At 60.3% G+C, this 22159-nt stretch overlaps 2 protein-coding genes and 1 pseudogene across 17 annotated transcripts; 1 reads left to right on the plus strand and 2 right to left on the minus strand.

Moving 5' to 3' along the window:
• Nucleotides 1-301: 301 nt before the first annotated feature.
• On the minus strand, nt 302-4730 carry CUNH8orf58 (chromosome unknown C8orf58 homolog). Of its 9 annotated transcripts, none has more exons than XM_004848324.3 (7): nt 4544-4730; nt 3029-3510; nt 2562-2702; nt 2318-2426; nt 2030-2142; nt 1736-1819; nt 302-1232 (listed from the first exon to the last, which is right to left on the minus strand). In XM_004848324.3, exons 1-6 carry the CDS (start codon nt 4590-4592, stop codon nt 1769-1771), a joined length of 945 nt encoding a protein of 314 aa, XP_004848381.1. In that variant the 5' UTR covers nt 4593-4730; the 3' UTR covers nt 302-1232; nt 1736-1768. The 9 variants fall into 9 exon arrangements, with proteins under 9 accessions (XP_004848381.1, XP_012928825.1, XP_004848380.1 ...); XM_013073371.3 differs by having other exon boundaries at nt 1736-1839; XM_004848323.4 differs by having other exon boundaries at nt 1736-1842.
• Nucleotides 4731-7747: 3017 nt separating this feature from the next.
• Nucleotides 7748-20578, minus strand: Pdlim2 (PDZ and LIM domain 2). 8 transcript variants are annotated; one of them, XM_004848321.3, is made up of 10 exons: nt 20433-20578; nt 18271-18365; nt 17514-17665; nt 15063-15132; nt 14805-14953; nt 14588-14681; nt 10687-10757; nt 10336-10484; nt 9256-9373; nt 7748-8290 (listed from the first exon to the last, which is right to left on the minus strand). In XM_004848321.3, the coding sequence occupies exons 2-10, from the start codon at nt 18361-18363 to the stop codon at nt 8113-8115; spliced, it is 1074 nt and encodes a 357-aa protein (XP_004848378.2). In that variant the 5' UTR covers nt 18364-18365; nt 20433-20578; the 3' UTR covers nt 7748-8112. The 8 variants fall into 8 exon arrangements, with proteins under 8 accessions (XP_004848378.2, XP_004848377.2, XP_004848376.2 ...); XM_004848320.4 differs by having other exon boundaries at nt 20420-20486; XM_004848319.3 differs by lacking the exon at nt 20433-20578 and adding an exon at nt 19629-19760.
• On the plus strand, nt 18480-20449 carry LOC147826891 (uncharacterized; annotated as a pseudogene).
• Nucleotides 20579-22159: the final 1581 nt, after the last annotated feature.

Raw genomic sequence — 22159 nt, forward strand, 5'->3', positions numbered from 1 at the left:
CTAGGAAACATTCTTCTGACTCAAGCCAATGACCTCATCACTATCTCTGTCCTTCATTGACTACAACCTGTGACAACCCTGAGACGTAAGCACTTCAGGAAGCTGTGCCCTACTCCAGTATGAAACCTAAGAGGCTTCAGTTAAATGACTCGCTCAACATCTTGCCAAGAGAGTGGTCCAATCTAGTCCCCATTAACAATCCTGGTCCCCCTTGAACCTGAATTCCCTATCACCCTTCCAGTCCAGCCTCCCTCCAGCACCCATACCCTCCCCATTTCCTGTTCACTTAACATGCACAGCACACTTGGAGACGGTTTAATCTCATTTTTTCCTCATAACAAGCTTGTGAGGTAGGTAAGGCAGGCATCATTATCCCAAATGGGAAGCTGTGGCTCAGAAGTTGAGACTCTGTCAAGGTCTAACAGCTATGTAGTATTAGCTTCAGGTTCCAGCTCGGATGTGTAAAAGCTATGGCGGAGCAGAGCAGCTGAGAATTGACGCTAAAGGTTATTCTGCTGTTCCCCACATTGTCCCCGACCTCCCCATTCCTCATACAGTCTTCAGGAGCTCCAAGTACAAGACTCTAATACAGAGGCAACCAAGACAGCACTCTTCTTTGTCCTGAGGCTGCCAATTCAGGCCTGAGGAAAGCAGGAATCCAGATCAGTAAGTTTCCTGTGTGGATTGAAGGCCAGGTCCATCCTTCCATAGTTATCCAGAAGACTAACCTTTTGGGTGCGCGACTCTAGCAGGTATAGTTGGATCCAGCCAGTTACAGATCTTGACAGCCTCACACAGATGTATTACCCTGTATGAATACACATCTGCGACATGCTGGGCCATCACCTTGCCAAACACATGGCCGTCTGGTAAATAAGTTAGTTCACATTGTCTGGGCCCAGGGATTTCTGAGGAGCTCTGGACCTGCCATACCTTCCAACCTCTCTGGGAATTAGGGCTCCTCTGCCACAGTGCTCAGAGGAGAAAAACTCAGTCCTTTCCTTGGAGGACAAGCATCAGTAGCTTTTCCTGGCAGTGCAGAGAAGCAGCAATGGGAAAGGGCAAAGAAGGCTCCATGACAAAGCCCCTCTGCCAGGTTCTCCCGTTGCATCAAGGGGCCTCAGCATATAGAAAGGTTTTTTGCTCATTGCTTCTTAACTACTAATGATGGCCTAAAAGCGTTCTGCTGCGGGTGGCACTGAGGGCTTTCGGAGAGGTCCCTGGACTCAATCCTGTGAAAAGAAAAAGGAGACGTCAGGCCCCCAGGAAAGAAGGGCCCAGAGCATTGCTTAGCTGATATAGGAAACCTGGAAATGTTAAACTGGTGCTTCCTGCCCCCAGAGAACTAGTAACAGCCCCAAGCATGACGGACCTTACCAAAAGCAAAACTCTTTGTCTGGGGCTTTACCTTGCTCTCCCCAAAAATGCAGGGAGGTGGTCTAAATTTCAGCATTATGGGACGAGGGATTATGGTGAGCTTTCCCATAATTCGATTCTGGCTGTCATCTACTAACTCAGTAGCTTTGGAAAGGCCAGTGTCTCCAATCCCGCCCAGGCCCCAGCTGCCTTATCTGTAAACAGGGCATTTTAGCAACTTTCTCTTTCTTCCAGCATCCCCTCCAACACATCTTTCAGATTTCCCAGGAACAAAAACGGCAACTGTCAGGACAATCTCAGCATTTTGTCTCATCTGTCTCCTCCCTCTGCCCTATTCTGAGCTGGGCACAGAACTCACCTGGGGCCAGAACCATCAGGTGGGACAAGGGACTTAGGGTGTCCAGGGCTCCTCCGGCGGATCCGGTTGAGCAGGACCTTGACCCTGTCCCAGTGGGAGGGAGCCTGCTGAGCAGGGGTAGGGAGTCATCAGAGCTCTCCCTACACATATACTCCACCCCAAAGCTGCAGGTGCAGCTGTCACCCGCTCCTAACAGGAATCCTGTCATCTTCCCAATGTTTCTAGCCTTTAGGGTGCCCACCCCACCCCACCATCCCCTAGCCTACCACATGCCCCACATATGTCCATCACTACCTTGTGTCCCTGGGAAGGTGGAAAGCTGTCAGTTGGTTCCACTGGGGCTTCTGGCAGCCTGGGAGGGTTGGCACTGAGCATCCCAACCTTTGAGCATGAAGCTGCCTCTAACCCTTCAGAAGGAGAATCGGATTACCTGGGACCAGGAACAAGGAGCCACCCCCCACACTTCAGCTCAAGGCCTCTACTGGTGGAACCCTGGGAAGGTACCTGAGGCAGGTGAGACACAGAGGAAGACAGAGTTGCCCCTCAGCTGGCCATGGTGGTAAGGAAACAATCGTCCCTCACCTGTCTCCTTTGTCAGGCTTTGCAGCTCCTCTGACCCCTGCACCCCACTGCCTGGGGCAGGTAGAAGGGAAGGTAATGGGGCTAGGGCCAGTTCCTCCTCCTCTGGATCCTGGAACAGGAGAGATGGGGTAATTGAGGCCTGAAGGGAAGGCTGTGGCTGCTCCGGAAGCAGTGAGAGTTCCAGGGTCCTGCCCTTCTGTCCCCCTCCCCACTGTCCTGGCTGCCCTCTCCAGAGCTCGCTCACCTCCGGGGGGCTCTGGGTCCGCAACTGCAAGTAGAGCTGCTGCAGTCTTGCCATCTGCTCCAGCACCAGGCACAGGTGCTCCAGGTAGCGAAGCCCCTGCCCTGGGAGGCAGGCCCAGGCTCTGGGCACCACGGCTGCTACCTGGGGGACACAGTAAGTAGGGGCGACTTCCAGGAAGACCCCACTGGCCTCCCACTCCAGGTGGCCAGGCTGTGCCCACCAGCAGATGGGGACACAGTGGGCAGGTGAGGAGGAGCACACACCAGCTGGCTGCCCCCTGCCCCTGCTGGGCATAGGACCCAAACCTGCCCACCTCCCCAGTGGGGGTGGCCACGCAGCTGGGGGTGGCATGAGGCCAAAAGCAGTGACACAACCATCAATTAGGGGCAAAGAAAGCCCTGCCCTGAGAGAGCTCCAGGGACAACGAGCTGCTTCCCCTAGCCCCAGCCAGACACTCAGTCACTCACCACCTCTGCTTCCTCCAGGTCCTGCTCTAGCTTGGCTTCTGCTCCCAGCAGGGGCGGCGCACACCCAGGCCTGGTCCACGGTGCCGGTGGCAGGGCACAGTGCTGTGTGGACGGGTGGGCACCCCCCTGGGACCACTCTAGAACCTGCTCCAGCTTGCGGCTGGCCAGCAGCTGGCCCAACTGACTGGGGGGCTCTGGGGCAGCAAGGGCTGTGGGCTCAGGACTCCGCATGGGCTCCACGCTCACAGAGTCCTGAGAAAGTCCTGGGAAGGTGGCCAGGGTGCTGTCCCCGGCCACCATCTCCACCCCTGAGTCCCAGGAGGCCAGTGTGGGAGGTGGCACCTGCCCCTGGAGAGCCCTTGGCTTGCCCACTCCCTCTGGGAGGTCCGGTGTGCACCCATCGGCCGTGTCCAGGATCCGTCTATAGGTGCCGGTGACCCCAGGCACGATGCAGCCGTGTGCCACGGCCTCGCCTGCCCTATCTGCAAGGATAGTCAGTGTCAGGCTGGGTACAGTGCCCTCAATGCTCCTGGCATTCCTGCAGCTGGCAGCGTTCCCAAGGTGGTGCTCCCTGGGCAGACTGTGGTAGGAGGAGGACCCAGGCCAGCTAAAGCCCCGCCCCACGGGGCCCCAACCCAGCTCGGGAGACTTCTGGGTGGTGTTCGCGAGCACCACTGATGTGAGGAGGGCCACACTTCGGGCTGTGTGGTACACAAAGCCCTTGGAGGTCGTGGCCATTGCTCCTTAGAAGCCCTGTGCTTCCACCCCCAGTCTGCCTAAGACCTCCGGCCTCTAAGTGGAGAGGCATTTCCCCAAGAAAAAATTGGGCTTTAGGGAAGGGGAAAGGTAAAAGCATGAAGCCTGGGGTCCACACTGCTCTCGGGGGCCCTGAGACACCAAAATGCAAGATAAAATCTCTCCTGGAGCGCATGGAAGAGAGCAATAAAAGTAGCAGCAGCTAAAGATGGAGGTGCAGCACTTGGGAGCTGAGGGAGGAGGGTCTGAAGTGCCAAGACAGCCTGGGCAACTTAATGAGACCTCGACTGGAAAGATTTTAAAAGGCCGGGGATGTAGCTTATAGTGCTCCCTGGAGTCAGTCGCAGAATCTCACACACACACACACACACACACACACACACACACACACACACACACACACGGCAGCTATGACCATTTGGGTCTTTTGTTCTTTGACGCGAGAAATAGTGAAGGTTTTGTAAAGAGTTTAAAAGTAAAAACTTCAGCGAAAGAAAACCAGCAAGCGCGCATTGTCGCCTCCGGTGGTCGGGATGCTCCACCGGAAAGAGGCGGAGGCGGGGACTGCCGGGTGGGAGCTGGTGGCGCCCCCCGCCCCGAGCGGGACGTGGGCCCGGCGGAGTCGCGCGTCCTGGGCGGAGCGGGGGCACCGGGCGCGGGGCTGGATGGAGGGGAGGCGACCGGCAGGGATGGGGGCGGCGGCCGCGGGACCACGAGGGTCTCCCAGCCGGGGTCCTCGGCCGGAGGGGGGCGACTCACCCCGGCCACCGAGCAGCTCCACGGTGAAGACGCGGCGCCGGCCCAGCATGGCCGCTCCCCGCCCGCGCAGCGCAGTCGGAGCGTCCCCTCCTCGTCCCCCTCGGCCCCGCCTCGCCAGGTCCCGCGCCGGGGCGGGAGGGGCCGCAGGTGCGCGGGGCAGCGGCGGAGGGTGCAGGCCGGGCCCCGCCCCCAGGCGCCCCAGCCCGGACCCGCAGCGCCTCCCGGAGTAGGGCACCCCGCCCCGGAGCTGTCGCTGCCCGTCCGCGATCCGCTGGGTCTTCCTGCGGCTCGCAGACTTAGAGCCGGGGCTTCGAGGGGAGCCCAGATCCGTGCCCGGTGGAGACAGGGCCCACGGGCTGGCAGGGATCACGGTCTCCGCGCTCCGCGGAATCCTTCACCGCAGCTGCCGGGTGCTCCAGGGGCTGCATCTGAACCGCACCCTGCCCACTCCTCCTTCCTGGCGGGTGCTGGCGGGTGGCTGGTTCAGGGCCAGGGAGAGGTGAGCTGCTCCCCGTCGCCACCCCAGCCTCTCGTGGTGGGTGGGATTCCATCCCCAGCCCCCCATTTTAAAAGGAGCCCCCGGGCTGGTGAAGGTGACAGCCCCGTGACCGGATGGGAGCCTGTGGCTTCTAGGGAAGCCTCCCCTCTGGAGGGAGGGACAAAAACATCTCAGTAGGACCCGAGTCCCTGGGGGCAGATCAGGGAGGGAGCAAGGTGGACCTGCAGACTTGCAGCCCAGCCTCTGGTGGGAGCCACAGCCAGGGAAGCGGCTGCCCTCGGAGCGCTACCACGGGGAAGCTTTGGAGACTCTTTCAGATCAGGAAACTGAACTCACAGCCAAGGCCCCAGATGCCCGTGACAGCCAAGTCCCCCAATTAACGCTGCCTGCCGTCTCAACGCCCCAATGTTTGGGGCTATATCCTTCCTTGGGGGAAAACAAAGGCTGCGGGGCCTGGCAGAACTGCCCCCTCCCAGCCCAGGAAGATGTGGGCGCCAGACTCGCTGGGCAGCACGCGGCCTCGCCCTCCCGGGTTAGCAGGTGGGGTTAGGGAGGGAGCCTCTGCTAGATCTCCGCCTGAATCTGGAGAACTTGGGGCCAGATTCCAATCCGTCTCCGTGGTGACTCTGGGGCAGGAATGCCTGTGGAAACGGGAAGCCCAGTCAGCAGCAGGAATGCAGCGTCTCAGCACAAAGCTTGTGTGTGGCTGCGTGGGCGAAACCGAACCCCCGCAGCCCATATACACGCCCCTCCAGGCCACAGCCCCACCCTGTGCCCATTTGGGGAACAGCCACAGCCCTCCTGGGGCTATGGAGGTCTGAGGTCCTTCCCACCTGCGGCAGCACCACAGCCACCCCTAGCTGAGCAGCTACCCTGGATTCCTGGGACAGTCACAGTTGAAGGCCAGGCAGAGCCAACCCCAGGCTGGAAGGCCATGCCCTTGGCCCTTCCACCTCCAGTGGGGAAGCCCCATTTCAGGAAGTTTACTTCCTGCAAGCTCAGGGCAAAGCTGGGCCCTGGGGGAAGGAAGGGCAAAGCCAAGAGCCTGGAGCAGCTGCTGCCAGGCTGGAGAGGCCAGGAAAGGCCCGCTGACCTCTCTCCCTGGCCAACAGTGGCTGGGGCTGGGGCTGGAAGGCTGGCTCTGGTGACAGACGGGCAGCTCCCCACAGCAAGCCAGAAAGCCTGCATGGGGGCCTCTGTTTCCATTCCTGGCTCCTCACCTTACCAGCTAGGAGTCCTTAGAATCTTAACCTCCCTGTCCTCAGTTTCTTCACCTATAGCACAAGGATGCTGGCAACGCCTATCTTGGAGCTGTGAGGAAGCACTGAAATGTCCCTAGCACATCTAAAGTGCTCTGGACATCAGCCATCATTACGTAGCTGCACTATTCTGAGAACTGTGGCTTGCTTCCCTAGCTCTCCAAAAGGGGGTATTATTGGATGCTTTTGCAGGCCCCTTCTAACCAAGTCTGTCATTTCTGAACTTCTCCCAGATTCAGGAAGTACAAAATGCAGGCACACAAATGAGCAGTCGGGTTACTTGGAGCGGGAGCTCACAGGGAGCACGGCTCGCTGGAGAGGGTGGAGCTGAGGCCTGCCCTCACGTAACATGGTATGGAGGGGGTCACTTATCCATAGCCTACCCCGTCCTCTCCAACCTGTCATTCCCCTGCTTGACATTTTCAGTGTCCCCGAGTCCTGAGGTAAAGTTCAAACCTCAGCTGGCATTCAAGGCTCCCTTGCTGTAAACTTAGCTTTCTGCCTGCAGTGGGCCTGTCTCTGCCTTTCTCCTGTCTCTCAGAGCCCTGGCCGTCCTTTCCACGATGGCCGCTGCTCGTGTCCAAGGTAGCCCTCAGCACTCGCTGCCGCGTTGCACTGTGTCATTCTTGCCAGTTCGGTTGCTGCCACTTCCCATCATCTTCAGGGAAGTAAGAAAAGTGTTGCACAGTATCTTTCTGTCTCCCCACTGCTGCCATTTACCCGCAAGCGCAATTCCCTTTCCTGAGCTCGCTCCCTGCCATAGGCAGCACTAGACACAAGGTGGCGCCAGGGAGGCGACCCATTTCCCACCTGCCTGTGGGCCCCAGAGATTCCTGCGCCAGCCAGACAGCCTTGATCTTTTCTATAAAAATAAAGGCTAGTCATTGGGCAGCCATCCAGGTAAAAGGTGACGTGATGATATCAAGGTGTAAATCATATCCACAGATGCCGAAGGAGGTAACACAGTCTGTGTCAAGATCCCTTCTCCAAAGAGCCAGATCGTACAGGCTGCCCTGAGAGACCGCACCCTCTGAAGCCAGCTTTGATGGCCCCAGAAAAGTAAACCTGACCGACCGGGAGCCAGGGCAGGTCTGGAGCACCTGGAAGCACCCTCGAGAACCTCCTGAAAGTCAGGTGTGGTAGCCCACAGCTGTAATCCCAGCACTTGGGAGACTGAGGCAGAAGGATTCCCATGAGTTTGAGGCCAGCCTGGGCTACACAGTGAGTTCAAGGCCAGCATGAACTACATAGTGGGGAAAAAAGAAACAAAAAAAGAGTTAAGGATGCACACACCCCGAGGTGAAGAAGCAAGCTCTTCAGTGGGGGACAGCAGGCAGGCACCTGGCAGGTGGGCCGGAAAGAGGTGAACTAAGAAGGGACACGGGAGACATTCTCCACCCAGGGGCCGGGGAAGGAGAGAACGGGGAAAGAAACGCATCAGCTTGATTGTGTGCACGCATATACATATATTTATAGAACTCATGTCCAACATCTTGCACAGTGAATACCGCTGGCCTCTGGCCCACCCCTCTCCTTCTAGATCCTTCTGTCTCTGTCCCACCTTGTACACAAAGGTATCAAACATGGCAGCCACTTCAGCCTGTGGCACAGCCTGTTGTACAGGGGAAAGGCTGGGGGGTGGGACTACTCCGGCGCCTGAAGCCCCAGAAGGGTTCCAGTCCTTGGCCTCATCCAGCGAGGACGAAGGGGCCTTGTGTCCCCAAACTTAGTTCATGGAAGAGCCACCCCCACCATTGCCCCTTCCCTGACAACTTGCCCTCCACAGGGCGGAGACCGAGGGTGCCCCAGGCTCAGGCCTGGGAGCTGAGGGAGGAGGGAGCCGAGTAGCGCTGGCGGGCGTGCTTCTCACAGTACAGCTCTTCGCCCACCCAGAAGTGGCCACGCATCTTCAGGTTCAGCCCACAGTCTGCACAGGTGTAGCAGCCAGGGTGGCGGTACCGGCCCTCCTGGATGCGCACAGCCTGGTTCCTGGAGGGGGACAGGAGAACGGGTGAATGGACAGGAGGACCAGGCATGAGGCCATCGCTCCCAGGGAGCCCGGTCCCCAGGCAGAGTCAGGACCTGGGACACAGAGTCCTTCTCAGGGACCTGAATCCCAGGCCTCCCTCAGGAACCTCACTTTGACAACCCTCAACACATACAAAGACACACCAGCACACAACCCCACAACATGTGCGTCCCAACACATGCAGAGCACATAGACAAAGCTGGAGCCCTGATCACAGGGGGAGGGGAGGGGGAGGCACAAAGACTGATAAAACCCCTGCACTCTCGGTGGAGTTGTGGTTCTCAGCGTGGCCCCAGGAGCAGGACCACCAGCTGGACGTGCACACTCCCGGCCTGCAGCGTCCTGAGGCGGAGACTCTGGCTGGGCACCGGCCTGGCTGCCCCACTGGAAATGCACCCACCTGCAGCCACTACCCAGTCCCTGCATGCAGCGGGGCTGGAGCTTTGCCCCTTCTTGAGCTGTGCCCCATCCAGGCAAAGGGTTTGCCTACAGCAAATCACCTGACCCTTGATCAATGCTTGGAAAATTTACCTGAGGGGGGCAGCGATCTGGCAGAGGCTGCACCCTACTCTGATGCCACCCACGGAGAACAAACCTACCCTGGAAACCCAGTCTGGGCTGTGGGCCAGGGAGGGGAAGAGGGGGATTTTCTAGGAGGGGCCTTGTTTAGGGGCAGATTTGGGAGGCCTGGAGGTTGTGCAGGGGAAACCTCGAGCAGTCGCATTTCTCATTCCTCTGGGGAGAGGAGCGGAAGTGGCGAGGAGGAGGCGCGAAGAGGAGGTGGGGAGAGGAAGCGGCCAGCCAGGCCTTCTTGGGAGGCTGCAAACAGCCCAAGCCGCAGCCATCCGGGGCTGCCTCCAGGGGCCTACCCGTCCCCGCCAGAGGGCGCCCTATCGGTGTCCTGTCCCTGGCCCCCCACACTCACGCGATGCTGGTGCTGCACTTCTCGCAGGTGTGGAGCTTAGGCGGGGTGGCCAGGGCCCTGGACGTGGGCAGGGAGGACTGGGGGCTCAGCGAGCTGGGCACGAAGGCCGGCGTGCCACCTAGGGGCGGGAGACGGCACAGCCAAGCTCAGCCACCCGAGAGCCGTCCGCTTAGACACAGAGGAGCTCTGCGGCCCGGCGGGCGAGGGTGACGGGGGAAGGACTGAGGATGGCCAGCCAGACCCTCGGATGAGGCCGGCCAAGGCCAAGCCCGCCCTTCTAGGGCACTGGAAGCGTCCATGCTGGGTCCGTGCTTGTGACCCAGGCCAGATGCCACCAACTGAAAACAATCCTGGGTCATGACAGCACCACAGTGCCGCTGTCCAGTCTTCAAAGGGCTTTTATATGTGTCGCTGCCCGCGAGCCATGAACACCTGCGCTGACCGTCCTGCCACTCAGCTCCCTCTCCTGTCTGCCCCACTGTCTCCCCCCGTCCACTCTTTTGGCTGGTCTCGGCCACCCAAAGAACATCCTGCTCCCCACAGCAAAGAGCTGGCCAGGCCTGTCTGCCCCAATGAACAGAGCCCCCCGGGGGCCAGGTGGGGTCCTGGCCATCTTCCATCCCCATGCTGCACCCTTCTGCTCCGTCAACAGGCACATCCGTGTTTGTAGAATGAATAACTGATCACACGTGGCCTGCATCTTACCCAGCAGGACTGTCTAACCTACACTTGTGGGTCGGGGGCTCCTCAGCCTAGCTCCCAAGGCCCTGGCCAAGCTGCTTTCTGGTGCCCACACCCAAAAGCCAGCTGACTGCCATGTTCCTCCGTGCTCCAGCCCCACTTTAAGGCCATTTGCTGAGGAGTGGATCTTGTTTCAGGGCCCAATTAGACCCTGCTTCCTCCCAGGCCCCACCCCACCCCGGGGGCTCTCCTTGTGCCAGCCAGCACTCCCAGCCACCTTCTGGGTGCCCACCTCGGCCCCCTGCGCGGACTAGGAGCTGCTCTAGGGCAGGCACCGTGGCCCGTGGGCCCTCAGAACCCTCTCCCCAGAGCCTCCACCCCGCGGATCCCGGGCCTCACCTCTCTCCTCGGCCTCCAGCGCTTCCTGTAGGAGCCGAAAGGAGCTAGACTGGCGTGGGGCCACCCGGCCCTCGCGGTTTTCCTGCAGCATCTTGAACACCTCCGAGTCCTCTTCCAGCACGAGGCTGCCGGCTTCTGAGTCCGCGCTGCTGCAGGGCGAGGCCACCAGGAATGAGGGTCCTGTGAGCCGCGCAACCCCAGGCAGAGAAGCACAGGCCACCCTGACCCCTGGGCTTGGAGGGCCGGGGCCCTTCCCGGGGAAGCCAGGGTCCCACCTGTACCCACCTCCCAGCCCCCGCCCCAGGCCCTGCAGGAGGCCCCCGAGTCCCGATCCGCAGGCCCGGCTTGTACCTGAACCTAGGGCTGGAGCACCGTGGGGGAAGCACCCGCACAGCTGAGTCGCCCGCGCGGCCCAGGCCCGCCTGTGGGAGGAAGGCGCGGGGAGGAGTCAGCCGCGCCCTGGCCCAGGGCCGCCGTCTGATGCTGTTTCCCGGGTCCCCGCCAGGGGGCGCCTGGCCCTCGTTGCCCCTCAGGCCAGCTGTCCAGACGCTCAGAACTGGTGCACAGGGATGCTGGGTCTGCGCCCAGCTGCACAAGTTCTGCGAGGGGACTGGGAAAGGGCCAGGCGAAGGACAGCTGGAGACCAGCTCCTCTCTATGACAGGCGGCACGCTACGCCACAAGTCCTCAGAGAGATGCACGCTGGGCCAAGCTCCGATCCGCCTCAGGGAGGCGGTGGATGAATGAAGCATGGACCTTCTGCGCCGCTCCTCTTCTAGTAGGGCGGCCCTGGGGTGCCCTCTCCCACAGCTCCTGGACTCTGGGGACCCCTCTGTTCTGAGGCCACATCCTGGCATTTACTCTCCAAGTAGAAACCTCGCCTTACACCACAGTTGTGGCTCTGATGCTTGAGGCCAGTTTCCTTTCAAGTGCCCTTGTCACCCTAAATCCACCAAGTGAGGAGCCCCAACGAGGTGGCTGCATGCCTGTCATCCTCCCACCCTGGGAGGCTGAGGCAAGGGAATCACACGTCCCAGCCTAGCCTGGGCAATTTAGTCACTTAAGTGAGACCCTGTCTTTTTTCTTCTTTTTTGGTACCAGAAATCAAACTCAGGCCCTCGAGCTTACTAGGCAGGTGCTGCACCGCTGAGCTACATCCCCAGCCCTAGACACTGTCTCAAAAAAAAAAAAAAAAAAGTAAAACAAGGTCTCACTACTTAGTCCAGGCTGACCCTGAATTCACTATGTAGTCCAGATTGGCCTCTCGCTCAGTGTTCCTCCTGCTCAGCCTCCTGACTGCCAGTACTCCAGGCATGTGCCACTATACCCAACGCAAAAATTTAAAAAAAAATTTTTAAGCTAGGGATGTTGGGCTGGGGATTTAGCTCAGTGGTTTCGCCGCCTGCTGCACAAGCACAAGGACCCGAGTTCAATTCCTGGTACGGAAAAGAAAAAAAAAAAAGGGAATAAAGCTAGGGATGTAGCTCAGCATGAAGGCCCTGGGTTCAATCCCCAGTGCCACCAAAAAAAAAAAAAAAATTAAGTTCATGGATGAACTGTGGAGTCCAATGAAGAGCTGCACACATCCTTAAGCCAAAAGTGAAAACTCTGGAATCTTGAGATGAATCCCAAGACCTCACCCGCCCTAGCTCCTGGGGTTCTATGGAAAGGGGGCCGAGGGTCAGGAGGACAGTGGCGTGTTCAGGCCGCCTGTGGTGTCAGAGGCTGGGCTGGACTGCATGTCCAAGCGCCCGGATGGCCATCAAGTGCTGTGCTATCCACACTGAGCCTAGGAGATAGCTTCCTCAAGCCGAGAGCCATGTCGCAGTCTGGGGTGGCCCTCAGCAGGGCAGTCCTTGCCCGGCATGCCAAAGGCCCTGTGCCCCAGCCCCTTTGCTGTAGCACAGCAAAAAGAAAGAACAATGTCATATCTCCAGGCAGGCCAGCACACACCCTGCACAGAACACATACCCAGGGGACAGGGAGGGCTGACATCCACCCAGCCCCCTTGTGGGGCCAAGTCCCCATCCCACCAAGAGGGAGAGGTGCTTCCTTCCTTTGGCATCGGCTCAGCAAGGCATGTGTCTGCCCAGTGGGGGAGAGTTGTAGTTCCCAGAGGGCACCAGAGGGCTAGCAGCACCCCGGACCCCAGGCTCTGTACAGTCAGAAGCCTGCTGCAAAGCTAAGCACCTCTGCCACTCCCACCCATAGCCCTTCCAGGGGTGGGGCAAGAAACCCTCACTTGGAGGATGGCTCCCCCTGCCTGCCATCCTCTCCCTCCCTCCCTCCCTCCATTCCGGGCAGCCCCCGCCCCCTGCACAGAATGGACCCTTCATCAAGAGTATGTCTGCAGCCAGCCCTCCTCCAGGGAACTCAGGGTGCTTGTGCTGAGTGGGGCAGCAGGAAGAGGGACTGAGGGTCCTGGGGGCACCAGGAGAAATTCTACAGTTCAGTAAGTTTAGGAAATTAATCAGATCAAATATCAAATGTGCTTCTTCCTCATAGGCTTTGAGCCTCCAAGATGCTAAAGCTCACTGAGGGTGGCTAAGGTCCCAAGAGGGACCCAGGACCCTGGGGCCCCCACACCCATCATGCAGTGTATGGGGTTAGGAATGCCTCTGTTTTTCCATGATGCATCCCCAGAGCCCAGAGGGTGCAGGACATGCAGCAGCTGTTCCATTGGTCCTTGCCAGCAGAATGACAGGACTCCTTAGGGTCAGGGAAGGGAACTCAGCACCTCATCTGGTCTGGCCCGGCCTCCCAGCAGAGGTGGGACTGACCGGCATCTCCCCACCACAAACCCAGGCTCCCCCTTCACAGGTGGGCTTGTTAAAGCACCAACTGCTGCCCCACACCCCATGCCCCTTCCAGCAGATCCAGACCAGGGCCTGAGAAACTGAATTTCTAACAGGTTCCCAAGTGTTGTTGATAGTTTAAAAACCACCAGGCACAGTGGCACATGCTTGGAATAGTTTGCATTTGGGAGGCTGAGGCAGGTGGACGGCGGTGCATTTAAGGCCAGCCTGGGCTCCATAGTGAATTTAAGGTCAGCTTGAACTACACAGAGAGTCCCTATCAAAAAAAAAAAGAACCACTCCCCTGTAGCCCCTGAGCACCAGGGTTCTGCTGAGACAAGAGCCCTCAGAAGGCTGGAGGAAGGCAGCTAGGAGGGCACAGGATGGGCTCCACCTCCAGCCCTGAGCCAAGTTCACTCCCAGCCTGTCTGGGACCAGACAGCTCACCCGTCCCAACACTTCCGGCCTCCCTCAGACTGCCGCCCTCCTCCTCTGGGGGAGCTGACCCTTGCCTTATTCTCATCCCAACCCCACCCCTTCTGCCCTCCTGTGGCCTGCAAAATTCCTTTCGAAGCCTTCTCAGGCCACCCTGGCCTCTCTCCCTTCCAGAAGGCCTCCTGCTTGTGTAATTAGCACCACGCCGCTAGGGCTTAATTGTTCCAAAACCATTTCACCTGTTCCTCCTATCTGACAACTGCATCGCACACGACTCAGAGACGGGTATCTCATGAAACACCTCGAGGTGTCCACCTTGTCCATCCTGCTGACCCCCAGGGAGCTCCCCACTGTGCAGCCCCCAGATCCTGCCCCTCCCTTCTCCAGAGCCTCCCCCAGCCACCCCCAAATGCCCCACTCTCTGAAATGCAGAGCCAGCCTCGAGGTGAGACCGCAGCAGCTGGGTCTCATCCCCTTCGCCCCATAGGCCGGACCAGACACAGCCCCGGCAGCTGGGGTCAGGGCTGCTGGCTGCCTCTCCCCTTACTCCCTCACCCTGAGCTTGTGGAGGAGAAATGCCACCTGGGTCAGGCTGTCACGAGTGGGCTTAGGGACCTGGGGGAGGAGGGTCCAGCAGAGCAGGGGGGAAGCCATCCGGAAGAAGCCCAGGGCAGCTTGGGGCTGCCGCAGTCCTTCAGGGGGCCCCAGCCTGAGTCAGGAGGACGAAGGGCTCAGGATGGGAGCGGGGGCTCAGATGGGGAGGAATGTGTTCAAGAGACGCAGCCAGACAGAGCCCAGAGGGAATCGACCCAACAACAGCAGCAAAACTATGTCAGCCCCAGCCCAAGAGAAACACACTGGGGTGGGAGGAAGCCAGAAGGGAGGGAGGCAGCCAGGGCTGCGGGAGGAGGCCCGGGAGGACGCCTGGCCTGTCGCTAGGAGACGGCCCCACAGGTGGCACCAGCTGTCTGCTGCCCCGAGGGCAACGCGGGGAGGCATCTCTCCTTCCCCGGGGAGCCTCACCTGGCGTCCTGCGGGGCGGCTCCCGGGGGACAGGCAGGACAAGCGGTCCGCAGCAGCTCCAGGGAAGGCAGCCGAGTGGGTCAGGCTCTGGAAGCTGAAATGGGTGGATGACGCGGTGCGGGCCCCATGCAGCCTGCCCCGGGAAGGAAAGGGGCTCCCAGCGCCTCTAATCACAGCTGAGACTCCAGGGCCGACTCGGGGCTCCTCTGCTGCTCACCTGTGGCCAATCGGTGCCTCTCCCACTAGCCCCAGTGGGCTGCTGGGGGGCGGGGTGAAGGGGCTGCACGGCCGGGGGCTGAGGGAGGTGGGGCTGGAGTAGGAGGACCACAGGGAGGACTGGCTGTCGGGGCGTGTCCTCAGGGAGCCCTGTGGAGAGAGGGGCCTGGAAGAGCTGGGTTGCCCCCCCTCCCCCGCCCCCAGCCATGGTGCTCAGGGCGGTGGGGCGACGGGCTCCTGGCTGGTAGCACCAGCTTACCTGGAAGCGAGTGGCCAGCACTTCCAAGGAGCCGTCGCCATTGCTCTGCCCAGGAGAGGCAGCCCGGGACCTGAGGGGACAGCAGAGGAGGGGAGAGTCGCAGAGGTCCCAGCCCTTCCACCTTGCAATGCTGTTCTCAGACCTGGTTCTCAAGACTGACAAATCCCCCGGGATGTCCGGATGCTGCGCTGTCAACTTGATCTTTTTTGTGTGGTTTGTGGGGGTTTTTGAGACAGGGTCTTGCTATATAGCTCAGGCTGGCCTTGAACTTGCAGCAATCCTCCTGCCTCAGCGTCCCAAGGGCTGGGATTATATGCGTGTGGCATCATGCCCAGCTCACACTGACAACTTTTAACATTGCCAGATTCAAAACAGATAAATATAATCATCAGCCCATTTGTTAAAAGGACAAGCTGGGCAAAGTAGCACACACCTGCAATTTTTTTTTTTTTTTTTTTTTGTACCGGGGATTGAACTCAGGACCTTGCGTTTTCAAGGCAGGTGCCAGAACCACTGAGCTAAATCCCTGGCCCTCCGGAAGTTTTTAAAAAAATTGTTTCAGGGGGGTACCAGGGATCAGACTCAGGACCTTGCGTTTCCAAGGCAGGCAGGGCGTCACTAAGCTAAATCCCTGCATCCCCCAAAATTTTTTTTTGAAACAAGGTCTCCATTTGCTGTTCGGGCTGGCCTTGACCTCACTATGTAGCCTAGGATGACCTCAAACTCGTGATGATCCTCCTGCCTCTGCCCCCAAGTACTGGGATTACAGGTGTGCACCACCACGCCCGGCTTTGTACACCTGTAATTGAAGCGCTCTTGGAGGCTGAGGGAGAGGCATGGTGAGTTTGAGACCAGCTTTGGTAACTCAATGACTTGACGAGACCTTGCCTCAAAATAAAAAAATATAGGGCTGGGGATTCAGCTCTGTGGTTCTGCCACCTGCCCCTACAAGTGCAAGGACCCGAGTTCAATCCCCAGTATCAAAAAAAAAAATACATATATATATATATATATGACTGGGGATGTAGCTCTGTGTAAAGTCCTTGGGTTCAATCCTCAGTACCAAAAAAGAAGGAGGAGGAAAAATCAGAACCAAAAAAAGGGCATAATTTTGTAACTATAATTTCAACAAAAAGTTCTATAAACTCAATTTGATTCCAAATTCCTCCCATTATCCTCTTCCCTTCTTTCCCCTCATTTCATCTAGACTTTGTAGATCACTGTTGGGGAAGTTGGCTGAACTCATATAAATAATCCTTTATATTTTAACTGACATCCAGAGAGGGCGCATGAGATGCCCAAAGCCCCAGGCTCATCGGTAACTGGGCCACAGGCCCAATTTCTCCCACCCACAGGCTCAGATGGCAGGAGTGCCCGTACCAGGGTCCCTTTCCCAGGCTCCTCCTCACAGGAGTTCTGCCACCCTGGGAAGGGCAGTCAGCCAGCGGAGCTTGGCTCAAGCTCCAGCCTAGAGGGAGCCCTCCTGTCTCCAAGCCTCCAAACACCACGAAAGTCTGGGGGCCGGGGTGGGGTGGGGGTGCAAGGAGAGGACTCAGCAAAGAAAGGAAGAGACACTGGCCTCCGGGTGGGCCTGGGGTGAAGTTGGATGCCCAGGGTAGGTGGCAGGGCCCTCCAGGAGGGACCTGGGAGGAAGTAATGGTGTCAGCACCTGCCTCCCCCACCCCCGGACTGCACCCCTATAGGTCTTGGCCACATTCCCCGATGTCATCAGCCCCTCTGCACCCTCCTCTGCTCCCACTCCTGTAGACACTCAGACTGGCAGAGGGAAGCAGGGTCCTGGGGAAGCCCCTGCAGACCACAGGCAGGGCCTGGAGAGAGCCTGGCAGCGGTGGTGGTGGCTGAAAGGCAGGAGGCACCTGACTCAGTCCCAGGCCTCCCCAGAGGGCTCTCCTGACTGCAGGATCCCCCAGCACGCCTGAGCAGTGACTCACTGTGATGCCCCACCCTGGGGAGTCAGCTGTTCTCCCCCAACCCTGGCATCCAGGCCCAAACCCTATGAGCCCGGGATCCGCCTTCACTCAGGGCTCAGAGCAGCAATGGGGAGGAAAGGATGAACTCTGTGTGCAGTGAGCCCCCGACTTCCTCCCCCAGCGCCTCTTACAGGAAGGGGTCCTGAGCCCCAGCCTGGGGACACCTTGCCCAGAAGTTTCCCCTCTTCAACCCACTTCATGCCCACACCCTGTACTCTGCACACTCTTGGGAACCAGTCAGACTCGGGCTTCTAGGTGACTGGTGCCAGCTCGCCCAGCCCAGCCTGTGGCTGCATGCCCAGCTTGGCACCCACCTTCACCCAGCTGCCCACAGGGACACCCTTCAGCCCACCCTGGCTCCCACTTCCTCTGGGGCAGGTCCAGAGCTGGGACATTGTCAGCCAGAGGAGCTGGGAGGCCAGGCTGGGGCAGTGGCCGTGGCAGGGCGGGCCAGGCCTACCTGTCCAGCTGCAGTCGCAGGGGTGATGTGCTCTGGCGGATCTTGCTCTGGGCCTCAGCATGAAGCATCCCCGCTGCACTCTCCCCATTGATGGCCACAATGACGTCCCCGGGCCGGAGGTCAGCGGCCTCAGCCTTGCCCCTGGCATTTACCTTCGAGGATAAGGGCCAGTGAGCCTGCAGAGCCCATGCTGGGACACACAGGGAGGCTGGGCTGACTTCTGGTCCCCCCTCTCCCCGTGGTGTTGGCCAGCTAATTGGCGGGTTACCTCCCGACACCCCAGAGGCAGCCCCCCCTACCAGGCAGCCTAAGGAGGCTGCCCACAGAGTGCTCGATGGCAGGCTTTCAGGACCAGCTGGGAAATCTTGCACAGAGAGCCCTGCCCGTGCAAATCACACCTTGCCAGTGACTGCCCGCACCCCGCCCTCTGCATGCACCCTGGCTCGGGCCGGCTGGAGAGGACACTGCCCAGCACCCCCAGGGGCTCCCGAGCTGTGACCACCCCAAATGACCCCCAGCCAGTGTGGGGTTAGTGACCCGGAGGAAAGGGCAGGCTGTCCTCTCCCGTCCACTCCCTGGAAGCCTGTCCCTGAAGTGGCCCCACATCCCACTCGACAGGTCCCATATTCATACCCATCAGCACTGCCGCCCACAGGCCTCAGGCTCCAGAACTGAACCAGAATGGCACCCGGGGCCCGGGTGGACAGGGCGGGCCTAACTTTCAGGAGAGCCCTGCTGTCCTGGAACCAGCCCTTACCTTGGTCACCATGATGGGCGTGTGGAAATCCCTGCCCCCGGTGATGCGGAAGCCCCAGGGCGCCGGCCCCACCACATCCACAGTGAGCGCCATACCTGAGGAAGAGAGGGTCAGGAGGCGGGCTCTAAAGGGGGCGGCAGGTCCCGGAGCAGCCTGGCAGGGCTGGGGTGCCGAGGGTGGGTAGAGGAAGTGCCTAAGTCCCGCCCTCCTCACCCGAGTTTCACTTCCCGCACCCTGGGAAGCCGATTCTGAGTTCCCCAACCCCATGGGCTTCAGCTGGGCAGGCAGCTGTCCCACCGCGGGACAGGGGTGCACTGGAGAAGGGTGGGCAGGGGTGCCAGGTGGAGGCAGAGAGCCACATTTCCTCCCTCTCCCCTCCTCCACCAGCGAGCTACGTCTCTCTAGTGTTTGCTTCCTGTCCCCAAAACTGACAGCACAAGGTACTTCCTCCCTACTCTGGGGGAGGGCAGGTGGGTGGCCTGGGGACAGCAGGGCTCTGGCACAAGAGGGTGGCGAGGAATGGGGTTGGCCCTGCTAGGCTATGCCGAAGTCTTTAGAGGGGCTCGCTGGCTGCCTGCCCAATGCTGACAACGTGGTTCAGAGGGACAAGAGCCAGCTCTCACCTCGCTCCGGGCCTGCTGCCCTAGGAACAGCCCTGGCCTCATCTGCCAAGTGGGGCACACCCACCCCTGGTACCAGCCCGCAGGGTGAGCTGCCCGATGCTGCCTGCCAGCTGGGGCCACAGCCTGCAGTCTACTGCCCCCTCTTCTGGGCACGGGAGTGTTCGTGCAGACCAGGCCCTCATGGGATTTCCCGAGCCTGGAGGTCTGAAGCCAGGAGCCAACCCTGGCAGGAAGTTGCAGTGCCAGGCCAGGCACCACCCAGCCCAGCACCCATCCGGGGCAGCCCCTGGAGAGGTCTGGAGAGTGCTGCCCTGCCGGATCTCTCAAGAACCTCTGGGGTCTGGGGAGGGAGGGCACCCTCAGGCCAGCGGCCTGTCTGTCCCACCTGGGCCAGCTGGCTTCCCTTTGGCCCCGGCTTGGCCTCTGTCCCTCCTCGGGCCCCCAGGCCAGCGCTGGAGACACAATCGCTCTGAGATTTCCCAGACCTTTGAGCCCGGTGGACTCCGAGCTGCAGGCAGGCGCTCGCTCGGGGAGGGGCCCAGCCCTGTCGGCCCGGCTCTCCCAGTTCTGGAGCCTTTTTAGCTCGGAGGCCAGTGTAGTCCCATGTAGTCCCGTGGACGTGATCCGGAGGCTGGGATGGGGGAATCCCAGGACACAGGATCGCTGCGGAGCGCCTGTGCGGGGACCGCCGCTGTCCGTCGGGGTAGCGTCGTGCGCAGGTGGGCGCGCGCTCACCTGGCTCCGCTCACCTGTTGCGCTGCGCTGGGCGGCCGGGCCGGAGCGAGGCCAGAGGGAGGCAGAAGGGACGGCGGCTGCGCCCGCTGCCGCTGTCTGCCAGACTCGGGAGAGCGCGCCCGGGGCTCTGGGACCTGCTCCGCCCATGCGATCCGGGGCCGCCCCTGCCGCGCCCCTGGCCCGGGAAGCCGCCGCCTCCGCCTCCGCGCCTCCGGGTCCCGCGCGCTGCCACCTGGCTCCTCGAGAAGACCGGTGACAGGCGAGGACCCCGCATCCTGCCCGCCGCCGGGAGCGCAGAGCAGCTCAGGGGTCAGCGCCCCGGCCCGGCCCCTCCCAGGCTGCCGACGCCCAGGCTCTCCGAGGCTGGCCGCGTCCGGCCCCGCACTTCCAGGGGGCCCTGATCTCCGCGCCCCGTGCCCGAGCGGGCAGGGCTGGCTGGGTCCCTCCACCCGCTCTGGTGCGGTCTCGCACCCACAAATCCGAAACCAGCGCTTCCCCATCCCTGTCCTGGACGCCAGTCGGCGGCTGGCTTGTCGCGGCCTGGCTCCCTGTGCGCAGCGCCCGGCGCCCCTGCCTGATGCCCGGGAGCAGTTCTCCTGTAAGCCCCGCGGCCCAGGGTGGGGGAGCAGGGGAAAGGCCACCCTGCCTGGAGTGCGTGGGGCGGGGGAAGCCCGAACCATCACCAGTGGCCTGGGCTGCCCCTCCCTAGCCACCCGGTGAGCAGGCTCTGGGAGTCAGGCAGGACAGCCGAGCAGGGGGCCCAGGTGCCCCGTGGTTCCCCAGGGCCATACCTGGCAACCTCACCTGGGGAGCTCAGGGCCCGGGCAGCTGCCTCCCGCGTCTCCTGACTTGGCACTCGGGGGCACGCACCTGTGGGCACAGCTGTAACCTGCCTGCCTCAGGTGTGAGTCATCACTAGCGAGATCCCTGGGGAGGAGCGCCTTCAGCACCCTCTTCATTGCCTCTGCAGCTCCTCCTCCCCGCACCCTCAGCTGGCTGCCCCGGTCACCTCCTGCACCCTTGGTCCTGGGTGCGTAAGCCACTCGTCACTCTCTCGGGACTAAGCCAGAGCCTCCTGGAGGGCCGATTTACCTGCTGCACCTGCTCTTCGGCCTTTTGTTTTGGGCAGGTGTGCCAGGAATTGAACCGAGGGCTCACACATACCGAGCACACGCTGTGCAGCTGAGCTGGGTCCCTGCCTCTGGAAGCCCCTTGAGGGAGCAGAAAGCCACAGGCATCTTGACAGATGCCACATCTGCCTTGCTCGGTGTGACCTTGGGCTATTTCCTCAGCTCTTCTGGGCCTAAGTTTTCCCACGTATAATTCACAGCTACGTCCTGTTGTACAAATCACTCTCACATAGGCAAAGTCTGAGGTGTGCAGAAGTGTAAACCAGAGTGCCTGCCACAACCAAAGAAAGGGTGAGGGAGACCCCTGCTCATCCATTCAGTCATCCAACAATATCCATTCCACAAATATTTATTACATTATTTTCATTTGATTTTTTGAGGCAGGGTCTCTCTACATAGTCCAGGCTGGCCTTGAACTTGTGATCCTTCTGCCTCATCCTCCTGAGTGCTGGGATTACACCACCACACTGGACTTCACAAATACTCCTTGAGTGTCCACTGTGCCAGAAACTGCTGTGCAGCCCTCACGGGGACCATCCTCCTCCTCCCACCTTGGACAGGCCATGTAAACATCTCCAGGTCAGTCCACAGGGTTTCCTGCTCTGTGAATTGTGCATTTACCAACCCTCCAGAAGAGCAGATCAGCTGACCCAGGCCACGTATCTCCATGACACCAAAGGGACCTGTCCCTCCCTAAGTGACTCTGTGCCCTGGGTACAAGTCCCTCTCCTCAGCTCCCTGATGGGTGAGCCATTCGGAGGAGGCCTCCGGCCCTCTCTTCTCCTGCCCCTCAGGCCAGGCCAAGGCCCTGTGGTCACCACACAGACTGGGCTTGGCAGGCAGCCCAGATGTAGTGTTCTCTTTGCTGCATGAGAGGTCCCTGGCCCATCAAAGTCAGGGCGTGGACTCAGTTTCTGTCCAGGGAAAAGCAGCCTGACTCTGAGCTCTTTATGTGAACAGAGCTGGGATGGGACCACAGGCCCGTGGGTTCTGATGAGTGGTCACTTCCAGCAAGGAAGGGCGGCACCTGCTGCCGCAGGCCAGGCCCAGGTGAGCTGGGTGGAGGGAGTGGATGGAGCAGGACATGGAGGTCTCCTTCTGCAAGCTGCTCTTCAACCCCCACTGGACCCTAAGCTCAAGGAACCCGCCAGGGTCAGGGCACCGCCCTGTGGCTGCCCCCTCCCCTGCATCCTGAGGGACTAGGACTGCCCTTCATGGCAGCCACTGGTCTCCCCCTCTGCCTGGGGCGGTGACACCTTACAGACAGGTGAAGACTGGACTGCCAGGAGAATGTCACAGCACCCGCCCCTGGGCCACCCTGACCTCCTCCATGACCCTGCTCCAGGGCCTCTGGACAAGCACTGCGTGGCACTGGGCAGATCCACGCAGCGAGGCGGAACC

Source organism: Heterocephalus glaber, unplaced genomic scaffold (genome assembly GCF_053883595.1).
Source record: "Heterocephalus glaber isolate CG9 unplaced genomic scaffold, H.glaber_assembly_v1.0 deba00001460, whole genome shotgun sequence".
NCBI classification, from domain to species: domain Eukaryota; kingdom Metazoa; phylum Chordata; class Mammalia; order Rodentia; family Bathyergidae; genus Heterocephalus; species Heterocephalus glaber.

Excerpts from the sequence above, each read along its gene's own strand:
- CUNH8orf58 (XM_021261267.2), bottom strand. The coding sequence starts at position 4,592 with ATGCTGGGCCGGCGCCGCGTCTTCACCGTGGAGCTGCTCGGTGGCCGG. Across the intron at positions 3,511-4,543 it reads GGAGCTGCTCGGTGGCCGGG|ATAGGGCAGGCGAGGCCGTG; the intron begins GTGAGTCGCCCC and ends CTATCCTTGCAG. Across the intron at positions 1,843-2,029 it reads CACCTTCCCAGGGACACAAG|CAGGCTCCCTCCCACTGGGA; the intron begins GTAGTGATGGAC and ends ACCCCTGCTCAG.
- Pdlim2 (XM_004848321.3), bottom strand. The coding sequence starts at position 18,363 with ATGGCGCTCACTGTGGATGTGGTGGGGCCGGCGCCCTGGGGCTTCCGC. Across the intron at positions 14,954-15,062 it reads TGCTGGCCACTCGCTTCCAG|GGCTCCCTGAGGACACGCCC; the intron begins GTAAGCTGGTGC and ends CTCTCTCCACAG. Across the intron at positions 10,758-14,587 it reads GCCGCCCCGCAGGACGCCAG|GCGGGCCTGGGCCGCGCGGG; the intron begins GTGAGGCTCCCC and ends TTCCTCCCACAG.